Below are 19,045 nucleotides of genomic sequence, written 5' to 3'. Positions count from 1 at the left end.
TTCAGTGACTTCTTTGAACTTGACCACCTCAGAAGCACAACGTCGGTGTCTGTAATCAGGAAGCTCAAAGCGCATTTCGCGAGGCACGACATACCGGAACAGCTAGTCAGAGACAACGGACCACAGTTTTCTTATAGTGATTTCCTGAAATTCTTTAGTGAGTAGGACTTTGATCACCGTACAAGCAGTGCCTGTCACAGTCAGTCAGTCAGTCCAGTGGCAAAGCAGAACGTGCTGTGAAAGAAGCCAAGAAGATTTTCTTGAAGTGCAAGAAGGCTGGTTCAGATGGGTTTCTAGCTCTGCTTGACTACAGGAATACACCACCGGCGGTAATTCAAATCAGCCCAGCTCAGCGCCTTCTTAATAGAAGGACAAGAAGTCTTCTACCCATGTCTGCTGGTTTATTAAAGCCGTTCGTAGTTGATGAAGATAGACCCAACCCAAGCTTCGCCTGCGCCAGCAACAGCAAGCTCGTTATTACAACAGAGGCGCCCGTGACTTAGACCCTCTGGAGAAAGGCGATGCTGTAAGAATTCAGCCATGGCAGGTTGGAAAGAAGGAATAGCAGAAAGGAGTTGTCAACAATCGCTCGAGTGAAAGATCCTACGAAGTAGAACTTCCACAAGGCGTTCTTCGCAGGAACAGAATTCATCTTAGAAAGACCAACGTATCTGCTGCTACGACCAATGACACACAACCTGAGCAGTGTAACGAGCCTCAGCCACAAGAGCCCGTGGAGTCTGTTACCGAAACCAATGAGTTGCCTTCTCAATCTGCAGTTGAAGTGCCGACTGAAGTACCTCCGCCTGCAACACCTGTGAAAGCACCTGAGCCAAGACGGTCTCAGCGCGTCCGCAGAGTCCCAGAACATCTTGAGGACTATGTTTTGACCTAATTGCCTAAGCCATGAACTGTTGCAACTTAAGGACTGTTTCCGTTATTGAAGAGAGTGTGTGATAGTGTGTTACAACGCGAACCGTTATAGTTTAAGGACTCTTTTTTTGTTATAAAAGGGTGTGATAATGTGCTAATTTATGTATAAAATGTTCAAGAATGCACGTACAAGAATGTGGATGAGTGAATAAGAACATGAATAAGTATGTCGTAATTTATGCCTCCTTAGTCAGTTGTATCATGTAACGCGACGGTTAGGATCTCTTTAGCATTAAAGCGTTTCTTTTTCAAATGTCCTTCTCGTGCTGTTAAAGATCTGTTAAAACATAGAACACCCTTGGCAAGTATATAGGATCCAGGTAGGTCTCAAATTAAAGAGAAAAGCGTCCACTCGTCTGGACGCGGGGCCATCAAATGAACAGTTAGATTTTCAGCAGAGTTTGGTGTGGACATTTTAATTTGTGGACTTAATCCCCGATGAAAAGGGAGTTTGTAGTAGACTGATACCATGCGAGGTCCAAGCGAGGTCGACACAATCTCGTTACCAGATGCCGCGGTCCCTTTAAATTGAACCAAGAAATCGATTCCTCTGTAAATCGAAGCCGGGCCAACATTACTTACAGCGGTTACTCTTCTAACGAATGTTCAGATCCGTTATTGAAGTTGAACACATGCGCACAATCAAACTGGAACAAGGATTTTCTAGTCACCGCTGACCAAAAACGCGCGGGCTCTGAAAACGAGATTCAAGGTAAGCAAGGTGTGGAAACCGAGTGCGAGGAATTTAAAACCAGTATAGCACAAACAGGTAAAGACACTGGGACACGCATGTTATAGACTTTTTCCATGATTAAAAGTCAATTGTTTGTCTGTTTTAAAGATTTTTTTTTCAGTGTCTCTTCTCGTGTCGAGTTAGAACATTTTTCACTGTTTAGAACCTCATCGCTTTTATAATAACGAAACAGACTTCTACGTCGAAGCGGGAGTTATTTTTCGCACGCAAGGCAACAACTTGAGGCTTAGATTGTCTATGGGAGCAGTATCTCATGATAAGCGTGTGATTGGAGCTATTACGCTCTAGAGTTTAGAGTGCACGAAACAATTCTGATACAAACGACAAGATGGGCAAGAAAATGATGACATGATCACGTGATTCGGTCACGACGTGCATTTCAACAATAAATTTACTACAACAATAAGAATCAAGCAATACATATGAAAATTGGATATAAAGATTTCTAATTGCAATTAGTTAAATGTTACTATTGAATGTGATCGTGGAATATAAACATAAGTTGATAACATGCTAGAACACGTCAACGACGCATGTTAAAAAGTGAGACACCATATTCTCTTGCGTCACACTCCTGATTACGCATAGAGCGATACTTGTCAATAAGGTTGTTGTAACTAATTGCTATTACAAGTGAGATCTATTCATGGGTTTAGAAGTAAGATTACAAGGAAAAACAATGCAAAATTCGAGATTCCACAAAACTAACTTCTCTTAAAAGTTATCTGGCTTTCATTTGCGATCATCACGATAAAAGGGAAACTTTCATTTTCCGGGGTAAAATAGGTTAGTTAAGAAAATCATTTATTTGATACTAAGCACACGCACGAAACTGGACAAGCATTGTAAGTGAAATATACAGCTCAAATTAAACACCCAACTACAAAAATCACACAACACCAGAAATGGCCTTGAACAGCACAAAAAATGATACTCGTCTGGCTAAGTTGTATAACTACACTTGAAAAAAATTAACGTTGGCATAATATACTACATAATTGGATCTGGAGAAAGACTAACTATTAGGAACAGAGCATGCGTCAACAACACGACTGTTTGTAATGAAATAGAAGATTGGAGAGACAATAGTCTCAGAATAAGAGAAACTTGGTTTCTTAAATAATCTTAAAATGACTTTAACAACATATTTTTTATACCCTAATCTGTTCAAAGCGCAAACATCCCTGACCTTGGAACCTCAAAACTTCGAATGCGATAATTCAATCCTATGATCTTAAAGCTTTAAAATGATCGAAAAGGTTCAAAATGCGTGGATCCAAATCAGATGTGAACAAAAGAGTTTCAAGAGAGCTCAAGTACTGAAAAACTTGGTTGTGATTCTGAAATTAAATCAAAAAGGACAAATATTAGAGAGCAAAACAATGAGAAGTTATTTAAATAGTTTTACATGTCACGGTGGTATCTGTAGCAGTATCTGTAACATGTTTCACGTACCCGTATTGACGCATAGTGACGCGAGTCTACTAATCTCCTCCATATCATACCGTCTAAATTACCACTTTATCGTATTCCCATTCCTTCTTTTTTCACATTTTGTTCTCTATTATATGACTGACAGACTTACTTCACTATGATTGGCAGAGAGCAACCAAATTTATTGCTATTTTTTTCAATTTTTACCAGGCGATCCTTGGGAAAACAAGTTTCCATATGGTCGGCAAGATCACAAAATATTTAGTAGTTGCTATGATATTTTTTACCATGATAAAAACTTCTCGAAGTCTCTCAGTTGTATACTTGAACCACTGAGTTTCGACATCCAGCTGATGTTGTTCTGAACGCACAATGTGTTCTGTCAGGATCATGATGAAACGCTGAAACAACAAATAAACAGCAAGACTACAAAGCTGTGGTAATACTTCATTACTTCGCAGTTATTTCACTTTTGGAAATGCATGATTACTTTTATTATATAGACACGAGTGTTTTACTAAAAAACACACCACTCGTAAAATTCATACGAATTTACACCCGGCATATTTCCATATCTATTTAGGGAAGTTAAATTCACTGAAGCCGACATAAAATCGTTTACTAAGGAACACAAAAACGCTGAAAATGCAAAAATGAAGAAAAAACATTATGTGGCTTAGAACTATTCAGGCAAGAAGTTTTTTCAAAGTAAACCAAAGGAGAGATATTCAAGCTACCAGCCGCCGAGTTGCACTTCAGATACATCTGTGCCTTCGATTCGCTTCTGTAGTTTTTACCTGTAAGCTTATATTAAAAAGAACACTAAACGTTGGCTCAACACTATGAATTTCATGTTCTCGCGGGAAAACAATATCTAGATATTGTTCTTGCCACTCGAACATTAAATTCATATCTTCCCGCCACCGTGTAATATCCTCAATATACTACATTCCCACTTTTGCTGGAACATTATCAGGACCTACCGCTTTCCCTCCTCTCAAAAGTTTAGTTCCTTTTTAAAAGAATTCCATTCTAGAGGGTATATCCAGATTGACTGGAAGTTATTAGAGAGGTTATGCTTGACATTTACGGCAAACGGCTGTCCAGCTGTTTGTACAGTAGAGTGAAAATATCTATATTTGCGGCGTTAGATTTTTTTTGAGTGATTTATTTAAGGATTAGATGAAAAGAACACAAAATCAGAGGCAATTTTTGCCGTTCACCGTAAACGTCATGCTAAACGACTCAACCCCGTGAGACCACAAAATGCCGTTATTGATCTCGGAGACTGAGGTAAGATTTATTGATTGGATGTATGCTGTTAGGCACTGACCAAATTTCAGACATACATTGTGGACTTCAAATGTCTGAAGACAAGGTGCACAGGACCATGTGCATGGAATAGGACCTCCTATTCTTATCAAGATTGCTTTCTTACCTGGAAAACAATAAGGAAGAGTTGTTTTTGAGTTCTCTGAGCATTTTCTAATTTTTCTGTAAGTTCTTCTAGTTGTTGCTGCTTTTTATCCAATTCTTCCTCTGGACATGGGTCTGGTTTTGATTCACCATTTGCTTCTCCAGGCTGAAAACAACAAAGCAATAACACCCATAACACCCATGACACCTGGACGGCAATCCCTATTTACTACTTCGATAAACATGGCGGGCTCCTTTTTCTTCTAAACTGTAATTACAGTGTCGAGAAATTAGACAGAAAAATCCCTCTCTTTTATCGAGAACTCCTTGATCACTTTCAAGAACTGCGTAGCAATTACGAAGATCCCTTGAAACGCGAATTCATTTTGTGGAACAACAGAGATATAACCATGGAAAACAAATCGGTCTTTTGGAAGGCGTCGCGGGATAGTAATGTTCTTTTTGCGCAAGACTTGCTGAGCAATCAAGGTAATTATCTTTCACCACAAGAATTCAGCGATAAATATAACATCAAAGTTAACTTTCTGCAGTACTACCAAATCACCTCAGCTATTCCCGCTTATCTCAAAAGTTACGCATCAGTTCATATGGACCTTGGGGATCTGAATTCAATTTGCGAAAACTTCGATTTCCAACTATCTAAAGATATCACTCTCAATTTAAAGAAAACTTTCTGCAAGCAGTTTTATAAACTTTTTGTAGAGGAAATCAAAACAGAACCTACTGCTATTAAATCATGGCGGAAACATTGTCCTGAAGTTGCTGACAATTGGGTGAACTGTATCCAAAACAATTATAAAATCACTCGGGATAATAAGTTAAGACAATTCTATTTCAAGTTGTTGCACAGAATACTAGTCACTAATAAAGAACTTAATCGATTTGGAATAACTGACTGTGCCAAATGTGTTCTGTGCGGTGAAAATGACCCTATTGAACATGCATTCTTTGATTGTCAATCTCTCTTGAAATTATGTGACGAGTCTCTCAAATGGTTCCATAGTTTACACCAAATCAATGTCAACCTAACCCCGCTACAATGCTTTCTCAATTTACCAACACCAAACACCAATCTTTCTGATAACCAAACAAAGGATTTGCGTCTTCTTCTGTTATATGCAAAGCAATACCACTATGCTTGCAAAGCAATGCAAAAGAGACGAGATAATTCTGAATTCATATCTAAATTTATTATCCAGCTTGAAATAGACAAATGACTTGACGTGACTATGTTGCCCTTTCCCCCAGCTATATACATTTTTACAAAGCTAGAGAGACATATTGTTTGTAATATTTACTACCGTATACATTATCGACTATTTTTCACTGGAATATTATCAGTTGTAACAACCCTCTTTTTTGCACTACTTTTATAATTTGTTGCAATATTGTAATATGTTTTTTTATCAATAAAATAAAATAAAATTAAAAAAAAAATGTTCTGAGAAAAAAAACAAAAAACAAAACAAAGCAATACCTCACTACCAAGAGACTACCAAGAGAAAAAACTGTTATGGGCTGATCCTAGAGGTTACCTCACTAACGGTATACGACATTTGCTAGTATCGCCTTATTGCTATCTTTCAAGGGTTGAACGCCTCACACGAATTTAGACAGTAACAGTAAACAAGGTGTTTGAACGCCAGTTTCAAAGCAAGGAGTTGAGCCGATTCCAAGGCGATCATAACGCACCAGTGAATTATGTTATTACTTATTAAAACATTTCATTAATGATAGCGACGAAATGGACAAAGAGAAGCTTCAGAGAAGCTTCAGAGGAGCTGATGTGTGTCCTGATCATCACCTTGTGAAAGCATGCGTGAGACGGAAATTCAGAGAAGCAGGGCCCAAGAATCACACATCAAAACTCGATACGACATCAGCAGACTACAGGACCCCATGACTAAGAGCACCTTATGTCCTGCAGTTGAGGAACAGGTTCCAAGCCTTAAGCCACCCAGATGAACCAGAAGATGAGGAAGAGATCCTGTCAATCGAGAGAGGAAACAATTGAGGAAGAACTGTTTGGGGATGCAGAAGGCAAGAATGAGGAAAGAGTGGATAACACCAGCCACATGGCAAGACATCGAGGAGAGGTGCCAGCGGAAGAAGATAAATTACAGCTGGTCAGTCAGACTACAAGAGAAGTACAGGGCAGAGTACTCAGAAGTGAACAGGTGCGTCAAGAGAAAGATCCGAACTGACAAGAGGGCTTATGTTTAAGAGCTGGCAAAACAAGCTCAGAAAGCAGAGCGAAAGGGAGAGCAGAGGAACGTCTATAAAATCACTACTACTGGTCTGTGGGAAATATAGTGGTAGTAGGAATGTCCCCATACAAGACAAGCAGGGGCACATCCCCACCTCCGTGAAAGACCAGGAGGCACGATGGGTTGAACATTTCAAGAAAGTCCTCAACAGATCAGTGCCAGAAGAGGAGCCCGAGATACCAGAGGACCTAAACATTCAAACCGGACCACCAAAGTTCGCAGAGATCATTGCTGCTATCAAGTCCCTGAAGAATCACAAGTCACCCGGCATAGACTACCTCGATGCTGGACTGTTCAAGGCTGACGCTGTGACCACCGCAAGCATTCTGCAGCCACATTTCAACACCATACGGAACAGAAAGTAAATACCTGATGACTGGAATCAAGGCATTATCATCAGGATACAGAAAGAAAGGAGCTCTGTCGGTACGTAACAACTAGCGCCGCGTTACTCTATGATCTATTCCTGTACACTGGTGTGGTGACCTCACGATGAGTGCACTTGCCTCGGGATCGAGCGGTCCGGGTTCAAGTCCTGGCCGGGCACATTATGTTGTGTCCTTGGGCAAGACACTTTACTCTCACAGTGTCTCTCTCCACCCAGGTCTACAAATAGGTAACGGTGAATTTAATGCTGGGGGAGACCCTGCGATTTTTCTAGCATCCCATCCGGGGGGCGGGGAGGGTAGAAATACTCCTAGTCACTTCGTGCTATAGAAATTGGAGATAAGTGCAAGCCTGGGCCACGTGGCTCGTATATAAACGTTTCCTTGCACCGCCACAATGTCTCGCCTCGTCGAGATCACCAGCTTTTACCGCAACTTTGCCTGTTGTGCTGTTGATGGTGACATCCTGTTCAAAGTCAAGACTGGTGCCAGGCAGGGATGTGTTCCACAATGCTCTGCAATCTCATTATAGACTGGCTCATGCGGCGCACCACAGAGGACCAGATGCGGGGAATCAGATGGACCCCTTTCTCTTAGAAGACCTGGATTACCCTGACGATTTAGCGTTACGATCGCAGGCTAACTCGCACATACAAGAGAAGACCCGGCGATTCAATGTCTTTGCAAAGCAAGTGGGCCCAATCATCAGCGGTAAGAAGACTGACGTTATGGCACTGAACACTTCTAACAGATGCCCAGTTCACGTTGAAAACGAAGACCTCCCCTACATGGACAAATTCACCTACCTAAACAGCATCATCAGCAAAGATGGGGAAGCAGACCTGGACATCCAGAGCCACCTCAACAAAACCAGAAGCGCTCTCAACGTGACAAATAAGGTGTGGCGCTCTTCCGCTTACAGTACCTGCACCAAGCAGAAAATATACCACATCTGTGTCGTCCCAACTCTACTGTACGGTTTGGAATGCTGACGATTGGCTGGGAGGGATTTAACAAAGCTATCCACATTTCACACTAAGAGCCTTCGCTGGATTCTGCACATTTTTGGCGCACGCCATCTCAAACAAAGACCTGCTCGAACGGCGTAGAACTAAATCAATGGCTACAATCCTAATGAGAAGGCGCTGCTGGATTGGCCATGTCACCCACCAAAGAAGCCTTGATCACCAAGACTGCCTTACACTTGACACCACAAGGAGATCACTAACGGCGGACGGAGATTAAGCGGATGGAAAGACCTGGAGCAGCATTTTTCACAACTTCCTGCAAAGCCCTAACAACGCGCGAGCCTAGGTTCCAAAGACACCTGTAACCTGCCAATTTATCACAAGAGTCAAGAACTGAAAATCCCATGACAACCCAGGCTCCCAAGTATCATCCTACAAGAATGTGCAATACGTCAACACGGTTGTTGTTTATTTTGTGTGATAAAATTTAATATCTGTTTTTGGGCAGTTCTTTGTCCGGTGTGACAACGGCACTGACCTGTTTTTTAGCTTTTTCCTCCAATTTTGTCAGCTTTTCTTTGGCTTCTTGTACTTCACCCAGCACCTGTTCATAAGAAAAAATACATTATGACATCCAAACTTCAACTTTGGTTTGCGCTAAAATCAAGAGATTTTAATATACATTCTATTACTATTGTACGTACCTTATTGGTATGTTTACTCATTTTCTTTAAAGTGCCTGTCATTATTTCCCACGCATATAACCTAACAAGAAAGACCGAGCGAGAAATAATGAGAAGAGAAATGAAGAAGCAGGTTAAGTTACATAGCCACAATTCGCTCCTTTTTCATTATGATTGTTCTATACCAGAAAATTCTTCGCAGAAAATTTCCAAAAGAGAGGTAGACAGCTCCTACATAGTAGTTTACTGTGTTGGTACTGATGATTCTTATCAGTACAGTTAACAATGTCAACATACTTTGTGAAGTTATCCTTCATGTCCTTGGAAAAAAGCCAGTTGATTACTGCTGAGCAATCAGTGAGTTGCATGCGTACCAGTTTATCTACCAACACCACCATCATCTGTCGACACAAAGCACAACCCCGACTATCCAACTTTGCTTTGTACATTTATTTACAATACTAACCTTACTTACAATACTAACAGTACTAACAACAGCAACAATTCTTACAATACGAATGCTACTTACAGTACTAAAATAAACTACCCAACTTACGACTCAAGCACCGCAGCACACACCATGTTTTCGTATTATACACTAAGGATATGGATTAATTGGACATGGATATGGATTTATTGGTGTTTTTCAACTAATACGGCACAGCCCTCCACTACAACTGAAAAGGAATGATAGAGAAGCAGTGTTCAAATCTTCCTTTCTGCCTCAAAATACCACACCACCTTACGTTCAATGCACTTCAAGGAAGATTGTTTAAAGTTGTGCACAAATGCCATGATTTTTCAAAATTTTCCGATTTTCATGACTCAAAGTGTACAACTGCAGTTTTGAAATTACAAACAAGACAACTTTTAAGGTTCTTAAATAATGTGTTGTTACAACCTTGACAAATTACAAACCTGAGGATTTGTGGACCAAAACTCATTCACAATCTTCAGACAATGTATCTGACTTTCTTCATTCACAACGACATTTTTAAGAAGTTTGTGGAACCTGAAAATTGACGTTGACGCATTAGTCTCAAAGATGAAAAATTACATTCCTGAAACAAGTTCTAACTTATATCTTAAATATCAACTTGTGATATTAGGGCTGGACAGGTAATCTGTGAAGGACATTTTAGATCACAGGCTCCTGTGAGTCAAGTTGTGAATGAACAGGATTGCTACAGTTGGAGTCCTTTTGTATCTGGCGTTTTATGATTGCCTTCCTAATTAAATGATCAGTAGCACCGATTAGAGATGGGTCTCAATGACCCAATCTCTCACACCAAATGACATGGAAAATTAAACTAATTGTGTTTTAATGTAACGAAGAAAGGCATTCGACTTCCAGCGGCCTTAACGACGAATTTGAGTCAGAACAACCCTAGGCTAACAGCACCAATGCGAAAACTCTGTGCTTTATGCTGTAAAGCGTACTACCTGATCTGCAAAACGTAAGAGCTGCGTTAAGACTCCTGTGATTGGAGACCCGTCGAGCAAACGAGTACATAAATCTCATTCCCCTGGCAGCCCCAAACATAATTTCACTATTCTTCAAATATTACGTCACAGGACATCCTTGAGTCTCAGACTAATGTAATACAAGGTATCGTCAGTAATACAGAAACTATTGTCACGTACCTTGTCAGAGCACTGAAAGTATGACTGAACGATTTGGAACCAAGTTTGAGCACAACATGAAGCAAGACCTCCAATCTTAATTGCGGGAAAGTGTGGTCGATCACTGGCACTAAACAGACAGGGAAAGCAGATTTCATAACTCATCCTTCATTACAACACAATTACAGAACTGAACACCTAACAAATTAGAGGCGATAACTTTTTTGGCTTTTTTGTAGGTTTACATGCAGATTTGACGTATCCACGAGTCTGGGCAATGTGCTATAATGAGGCTAATCCAGATCAGAACTGGTGGTTGTGGTTTCTGCAATCCTTCATCATGGAACACCTGAATAACACATTTTTGCTTAGAGCTGAGAATTTAAGTCTTTGAAGCTCTTGCATCAAGAATTGGAAATGGTTTGAACCCTTGATTATAAGTAGTTTATGTAGCGTGATTGTCCAGGAGAGGAACTGTTGATGACGACTGTCAATTAGACAACCTGAACAAAGTCATCATCAGAGTCAAATGAAAAGTGTTTGCCATTCAATGGTGTTATGACTCTGGAATGTTAAAATTGATTGGACAGTAGCCTGCGTAGCAGGCGTTTCCAAAAATGTGCGCAAAAGGAACAAAACTGCTTGCGAGTGCAAAAAATAAGGAGCAGGGGGAGGGGGTGAGGCGAGCTTCTCACCCCAGGTATACTCCTTCGCTCGCTCGCTCGCTCGCTCGTTTGTTCGATCTCTCCGCCTGGAAAAGGAAAGGAAACGTCTGCTTCGCAGGCTTATTGGACAGTTTAGACACAATTGTATTGGCTGTAACACTCGTGTACAGTTTGTGAACAGTGATTCGTCTTTTCTGTCTGTCTGTAAATCAAATTAGCATAGAAACAAAGACACTCACATTCCAAGGCCTACAGTAAAACTGACTTTTTGATTAAGCCCTCTTTGCCAGACCCCCGCTATAAGCAAATGAAGAGAACAAAACCTTTCACCCATACCATCGGTATTAAAGTCCTCGTGACCAGTTGCATTTGCTGGTATGTTGTTTAAAATGGTCTGAAGTTGATCTACATCTTTCTTAGCTCTGATGGCTTCTAGTAGGTTTTTGGCCACATCTGCTCCTGGTAACTCTCCTAAGAGAAAATTAGAAGCAATACATATGAAATCATGACAGTTGCACTTTCAGTCATGATTTGTTGTTTCTGAAGGACATACCACCATGAAATGTGGGTCATCATGATATTCAGAATATCCAAATTTCTGATAACATATGACTTTCATCAGTCAATCCCAGATATATGCTCATGCACTGATTGTGAGATCACTGGGTGGATGAACCCTCAGAGCTCTGAGAGCCCAGTAAGCCCTGTGAGCCCTGAGAGCCCTGTGAACCCAGTGAGTCCTGTAAGCCCTGTGAACCCAGTGAGCCCTGTGAGCCCAGTGAGCCCTGAGAGCCCTGTGAGTCCAGAGAGCCCAGTGAGTCCAGAGAGCCCTGTGAGCCCAGTGAGCCCTGTGAGCCCAGTAAGCCCAGTGAGCCCTGAGAGCCCAGTGAGCCCTGAGAGCCCAGTGAGCCCTGTGAGCCCTGAGAGCCCTGTGAGCCCAAAGAGCCCTGTGAGCCCAGTGAGCCCAGTGAGCCCTGTGAGCCCAGTGAGCCCAGTGAGCCCAGTGAGCCCTGCCAGCACTGAGATCCCTGAGAGCCCTGTGACCATATGTTGGTGATATACACGTAGCTTAATATCTGACTTGCATACAAATCATTTCGTCCCCACGAGTCTCGCGATTATCCAATGCCTTTTCACACAAGAATGAAATTTAAAGGAATTGCAATGTTCAGATATCCATCACACAGAGGATACCTGAATTTAAGACTGACATTAAGAACCTGCATAAGTATGCATTGAGACGTCAACATTTACAAATGTATGTAAATGTTGTCTGCATGATAAAAATAATGAAGATTGTTGTTCCTCTATGAATTTATCCACTTGGACATCTTTATGATGGTTATTGTGTGCAAGTTATTTCTAACATAAGTGATTCTGTGTTGGCAGTGTGTGGGATTAACACCTGGGTCTTTTGACTCATTCTCAGGTTCTGCATACAGAATGGAATGATGGAACAATAGAGTTATTTGTCAGCCTTGTTTTCTACCATCCCCTGCCCTCATTAACAAATGGGAATGAAAGAGAAACCCATGGTGATGTCATTGATGTGGATTGTGGTCATCATTAATATGGTTCTGGTAACAGACTCTGTAAATTTACAAATGAATGTGGATGTGTGTGAGGTTAGTGCCTATTAGGGTTTCTTAATCCTGCCACTCTGACTGAATATTTCATGCAGTAGTGACTCACTACACTATTTTTGGCACATGGGCTCACATACAAACTAGTGAGACAATCGCAAATAGTGCAGAGTGCAATTGATAGCTCTGGCACAGTAGTCCCATAAGTACTCACCCCTGCTCGGTTCACTTCTGGTTTATATCTACCTTAGTAGTCTGCTACGGCTTTTGCCCTTAGCATTGTGTATGTTTCAAGGTTGTACTTTCATTCAAGGTCCAAAATTTACGTACAATTACTATTGGTGTTTTACGCTGATTTTCGTCCCTTTTGAATTCAATAATACGTTGAAGCAGCAAACGTGACAACTTAGGTCTTCACGCCAACTTTGTAACTTGATACATACATACATAATACATACATACATACTTTATTTGCAACTCCCCAAAGGGGCTTTTCAGTTACAAAAGGAATAAAAAAGATAAAAATACGTCAATTAAAATGAATAAACAAAATGGGACAGGAGTCTAAAATTAACTACAGTATTAAAGATTTAAAAATTTACAAAGTTTAAAATTGAATATTAAGAATTTACATTATTAACATTTAAAATATGTTTGATCAAGTGTCCCGTTGTTTTCCGCACAAAGGTATGTAATATGAAACCACACGGAAAAAACACACGGAAGATGTGCTTGTTTTTTGGAGGTAAATGAAAGAAAGTTAAATATCTGATGTAGTGATGAATAAACGGAAGAAAAACGATGTTTACTAAAAACGCAAATGTTCTTATCACCGATGAACAAGAACTAATTTAATTATCAGATAGTCACGAAATACCACTTTCTTTTTCTGTTGCCACCTTCGTTGTTAACAATTAAACAATTCAAAATTAATACACAACAATATTGATGGCTGAGATGCGTTTCAACGAAAAGTATTGAAGGTAAACTGAGCTACTTGACCGATATGAACAAGTCTCCTCAAAGACTGATTAAGCTAATTTGCGCTTTCATTAGGTGTCACGGAGTCTGCAGCAATATTTGAGCCCTTTTCTGGTTTCTTTTGTCACAAATTTACAATTTGCAGAGTATTAAAGCCACCAACTCGGGAACTTTTTGGTCTCTCTTACAGACCCAATTAAGGCAAGAAATAAGCAAGCCGCTAGGGAGAAGCAATACATTTGCACCCTGACAAACACACTATTGTAGATTGAAAACAGTAGATGATATTTGTTGAACCAGCCTGTGTGTAATTCTAAAAGCTACACAGCCACAGTAACGTTTCACTTTTGCAACAAAAAGGGACAAGTGGCGCTACCTGAAAAATAACTGCCGTCCTCGGTCACATGACATGAGATATAAAATACCGCGTAGAAACATAGTGTATAACACTAACGATGCTAGAACGCATGCGTCTTACATGTTGAGTTCTACCATAACGAAAACCACTCAACATTTTGTGTGTGATTCCGTATGCAATGTATCCTTCACCTAATATAGAAGCCACGAACGCTAACAAATCTACGCATGCGTTTAGAGCAAATTGGTTTTGTTCTAAAGAGAATGGTACCACAAGGAGAGCAAGGGGTTACCTGAAACAAATATATAGCTTTGCGATGTTCACACCCAACTGACGTAGATGGAACATGTTTTACGTAGCGTACACATGTACCTTTCCCACCCAACCACTTCCTTGCCTCTAGACTACTTAATTAATTGAAATTAATTAATTAAACAAACATTAAAGTTTACACCTTATTGCTATAGCGCCTGAGTGCCTTAAGGTGATTCCCTAGTAAAAGAACCCGCCATAGAGTTCCAATGAAACTTGGTGTGCTGTTGTTACAGGACAAGGAGATATTAACTAGTGAGACAATCGCAGATAGTGCAGAGTGTAATGTATAGCTCTGATGGAGTACTCATAACACAGTTCCTATATAACCCCTACCATTCACTCCTGGTTTGTATTGACCTTGCTAGTCAGCTAGGGATTTTGATGAGACATAATCTTAGCAGTGTGTATGTTTGATGTGTGTTTTCATTTACAGTCCAAGGATAACTTACAATTAATTACCATTTGACAAGACAGTTCTTGAATTTTACTGTAGTGTTTTACGTTGATTTTTGCTCATTTCAAATTAAATAATACATTTAAGTTGCGAACGTGACAATTTTACTCTTCACGCAAACGTTTGTAACTTGACACTTTTGTTTTCCTCGCAAAGGTATGTAACCTGATAATCTTGTTTTCTTGAAAACACATGGAAGATGTGCTTGTATTTATTTCACAGCTGGATATAAATGGAAAGTTGAATGTTGGATGAAGAAATGGAAGAGGAACGATTTGCTTTGTTTAACACGCAAATTTTCTTTTGACCACTAAACAAGAACTAATTTAATTATCAAATTGTCAAGGAACAGCACGTTCTTTTGCCACCTTTATCGTTAACAATAAAACCACTTAAATCTATAATAGACACTGATATCGATTAACACAACTGAGAACCGTTTCAATGAGACATTGAAAGTAAACTACCGACATGAACATTTGGGTATGAACATTTTGGTCTGTTTGACAGAGACAAAGGATAAACTTAAGACCGAGTTTACCAGAGGACCAGGCAGGGGTGTTACATGCCATCTCTCCTTTTTGGATGAAACTTTGCCAGATTGAAGGTACTACCCAACAACTCTAAAAGACAAAGTGGGCCGGCTTTGGGATTTTTCCCTTAGGAGTTAGAGTCACCCTTCGCCTAATGAAATCAAGAATAAAATTTTTGGCATCTGTTATTTTTTGGTAACAAAAGCTGTTTAAACAACGTGACAAGAGACTAGTTTTAACAAAGAGACAAGGGCGAAATCTAAAAATATTAGATATTATAGAATCAGTTTGTCAAAGTTATTTCTACGTTAATGCCGTTAACAAAGTCTTTGAATATTATTTAGGGCAGTGGAAGCTCAAGACGTTTCCATAGCAACCGCTAGTTTGATGTGGGTTTGACCAAAAATCAACTTTCTTTGACATAATTCTGTAGTTTTTTTCAGTTTTCTTCATCAAATTCCAGAAATTCACCAATTTGTACATTTCATAAGTATTCTGACTTGATTTTGTATCAATTTCTGTTACTTCTCGACTTTTAAGAAAAAAGTAAAATCCAAGATGGCGGATCAAATGACGTCATTTGACATCATATGATGTCACAACCAGTGATTATGATATCATTTTGTAGACCAAGTTCAGGGCTATCTAATCAATGTAAGTTTGTTTCGCTGTGCCTTAACAGAATGAAAACCCAAGGGGATTCAATTCACTTCCTCCTTGTACCACGGTGGGGGTAAGAGTTAGCTTGTACGTCCGCGGGTTAAATAACAGTGCAAAACACCTAAATTCTATTCGTACAATCTAAATATGGGAATGAACGGCCATGATGTTTAAATTCTAAAACATTGACTAGTTAGATGAGAATTTTTCTCGGCCTATCTTGCTTTTTAGATTACTCTTGATACCCTGCTCAATCATTACAGGTTATTAATACTTGATCTTACAATTGATTATTGTCAACTCTTACTTTACATTCGGCATACAAACTCATCAATCCTGAGAAGTATTCTCTGCTGAAACTATTGTTTGCCCCAATTCTGAGTTCAAAAAACCCTTGAGATATTGATTTTGCTGCATCAGGCATGCAAGTAAATCTTGGTAAACACATATATAATACTTGAACTGTACGACTGAGCTTCAGCTAGCGTTTTTCTTCTGAAAAGTTCCTATACTGAATTAGCCACAGATAAATTTTATACCTCAAAGATGTTAGCACAAAATATTATAAATAATCGCATATCTGCGAGTAAGAAGATGTGTGAAAAAGAATTGCAATTCTGAGAAAAAATTGAGCCTTGAGAAGATCTAGCAGCTAAAATTATCTTAAAATTCCTAGGGTCCAAGCGAGCACACATAACAACATACACGGCACCAGTACCTTAGGTTTAGCAAGGTTTAGCCCTGGTTGAACTTTTTGAATTTTTCTAGGCACTCAAGAACCTTGAGTGGCTCTCAGCTATCGTTTTCTTTTCTGCTCAGTAACCTCCAGCGTACATCCGTAGCTCCATAGCGCTGTGAAATAAGTAATTTGTTTTTTTTTCTGGTCACAAGACTGTGTTACATATTCTACATGGTGAATGGTAAAGTAGCTGGAAAGTAGTGCTGTTTTCCTACTGCAAGCCTGGTCAAGATCTCTTCTGCTTAATCTTGAGAAGGACTCAGATCATCCTGGTGTATGGTGAGTTGGCCACTTCTGTACATCACAGACAACCTGCAGAAGTACTGGGCTATTTGGTCTGCGGCAAGCTAATCTTCTTTGCTGGACATTTTCCTGCCACTGCTGTCTTGCAGAGTCTCATCTTACTGCACTCATCCACTACATTTTCGTCCTGTGTCCTCACCTTCCAGGAATGTTCTTTTCACTTTCTCAGAAAAGCAGGCTCGTCAGACCCATCCCTTTGAGATTTCTCATGTGGATCATGATCACTAAAGGACGTTTGGGATTTCAACCCATTTTATTTTGACACTGTCTATGCCGTTTCTTTCTCTAACCTCATTAGGTGTTTACCCGCTGATCAATGTGTTTCTGCATACTGCAAAATACTGGTATGTTTTTGTGAATCCCTCCTCAGGGTAGGAGGAATACACTCTCGTAGCTTTGACAACTTGGGACTCGTCTTCAATAGATTGCAAGGTCCTAGACCATAGTTAATTGAGGGGAATGGCTATGAAGCCCGGCAAACATCAAAGGAGCAAACAAAGATGCCAAGATTTGTGTTGGATGGTCCATGACCATGCACAATCTTTTTTGTGCTCATACACTATGCATGAATTACGTAACCAAAATGTTTCTATTGGTTAGTTCCTCAGTTAGTAGTATACAACAATTGTGTTTTGTGCAAGTTCAACGCCAAAAAAGAGAACAAAAACATACAACAAAGAACTTTGTTGAGTTTTATAATAATCCCCTTCTATTAAGTAGGCCTAGACTGAGGCTGTTGGAGCCGACACTTGTCAAAGTCCTGGATCTAGAAGTAGCAGTCTCTCTTGTGCACAGTACATTTAATGGTTGCTCTACGCATAAGTCTGTAGGCCCTTGAGGTCTTTCAAATCCATTCCTCATTGTACAGGTGTGAAACATTTACCAGGACCCACATCATAAGCCTTCTACACTCTCAAACCTAAAACAAATTTAGAGACAGGATCCCAGACTCTTGAGTCTTAAGAATATTATTGATATGCCTGGCATCCTTTAACCCGCCATAGGATATCACTAGCACTTTTGATGTCGTCACCTTCATTTATGCTGCAACACACATGGCTCTTCACTGTGGCAATTCATCTCTCACAGACATCCTTTCCAACATGCGGATCACTGGGTGGGTGGGTGAGTGAGTGAGTGAGTGAGTGAGTGAGTCAGTAAGTAAGTCAAGTTTATTGTGTATATACACTTAGCTTAGCTGGGAAGTGAGAGGATGAGATGAGAACAAAGATGACATCCGGTATGTATTGTCACGCTTTTCTTTCAAAAAAAGTTACAATTGAGCAAAACATCGAAGCCATTCTTAGCATTGGAGTGTGCACATCTATAAATATAGATTAAAATCCCTTGTGCAGTGGTCTAAGCTATATCAAATGACTAGATCATGTGTCATTCATTCCCAATTAAACAGATTTATGTAAAGCAATTAGAAATGCACTGACCTACAATTAAAGGGTTCTCTGACTTCTCTGGACATATTTACAACAATGAACATGTTTGCTTCACAGGTAATAATATAAAAGAATATTCAATAAACGATAATAAAAACAAACTATTAATAATAAATAATAACAGCAATAAATATAAATAAGAATAATTAATCATAATCATAATCATAATAATAATAATAATAATAATAATAATAATAATAATAATAATAGTAATAATACCAGCAAATTATTAATTATCACTTGGTGATATTATTTACTGCTGACCAAGGTCTGGTTCTTTTCCCCATGCTTTCAAAGTTATATCCACAATGTTTATTTTTATATCAATTAAGATTTACTTGCCCGCTGATGCAGCAAGGTAACAAAAGTCAAAGATGTTTTTTAACTTGATTCGTATGAAATGGATATTCATTGGGTGAGCTCAAGAGTCAATATATGAGGGCAAACAATAATTTCAGCGAATAATACTTCTCAGGATTGATGAGTTTGTATGCCGACTGTAAAGTAATAGTTGACAA

At 39.6% G+C, this 19,045-nt stretch overlaps 1 protein-coding gene and 1 pseudogene across 3 annotated transcripts in view; one reads left to right on the top strand and one right to left on the bottom strand.

The window, feature by feature from the left end:
* Nucleotides 1-2,047: 2,047 nt before the first annotated feature.
* Nucleotides 2,048-19,045, bottom strand: part of LOC110063329 (nuclear cap-binding protein subunit 1-like) — a 67,319-nt gene continuing 50,321 nt past the window's right edge. For 2 of the 3 annotated variants that reach the window (XM_020770301.2, XM_020770302.2), the window contains exons 20-28: nt 11,487-11,621; nt 10,507-10,615; nt 9,781-9,874; nt 9,160-9,263; nt 8,884-8,944; nt 8,718-8,783; nt 4,560-4,703; nt 3,409-3,522; nt 2,048-3,027 (exon numbers count right to left, since the gene is read on the bottom strand). In XM_020770301.2, coding sequence (XP_020625960.2) covers nt 2,914-3,027; nt 3,409-3,522; nt 4,560-4,703; nt 8,718-8,783; nt 8,884-8,944; nt 9,160-9,263; nt 9,781-9,874; nt 10,507-10,615; nt 11,487-11,621 — 941 coding nt within the window. In that variant the 3' untranslated portion in view covers nt 2,048-2,913. Of the gene's footprint in view, nt 3,028-3,408; nt 3,548-4,559; nt 4,704-8,717; nt 8,784-8,883; nt 8,945-9,159; nt 9,264-9,780; nt 9,875-10,506; nt 10,616-11,486; nt 11,622-19,045 lie in introns of all 3 variants that reach the window. The other variant, XM_020770303.2, reaches the window with a different exon arrangement.
* Nucleotides 6,774-8,203, top strand: LOC149108191 (uncharacterized; annotated as a pseudogene).

The sequence above is a fragment of the Orbicella faveolata genome, unplaced genomic scaffold (genome assembly GCF_042242905.1).
Source record: "Orbicella faveolata isolate gen_17 unplaced genomic scaffold, um_ofav_v1 contig_26, whole genome shotgun sequence".
NCBI classification, from domain to species: domain Eukaryota; kingdom Metazoa; phylum Cnidaria; class Anthozoa; order Scleractinia; family Merulinidae; genus Orbicella; species Orbicella faveolata.
Note: the sequence above shows the minus strand (reverse complement) of the source record. Positions and strands in the feature narration are given on the sequence as shown.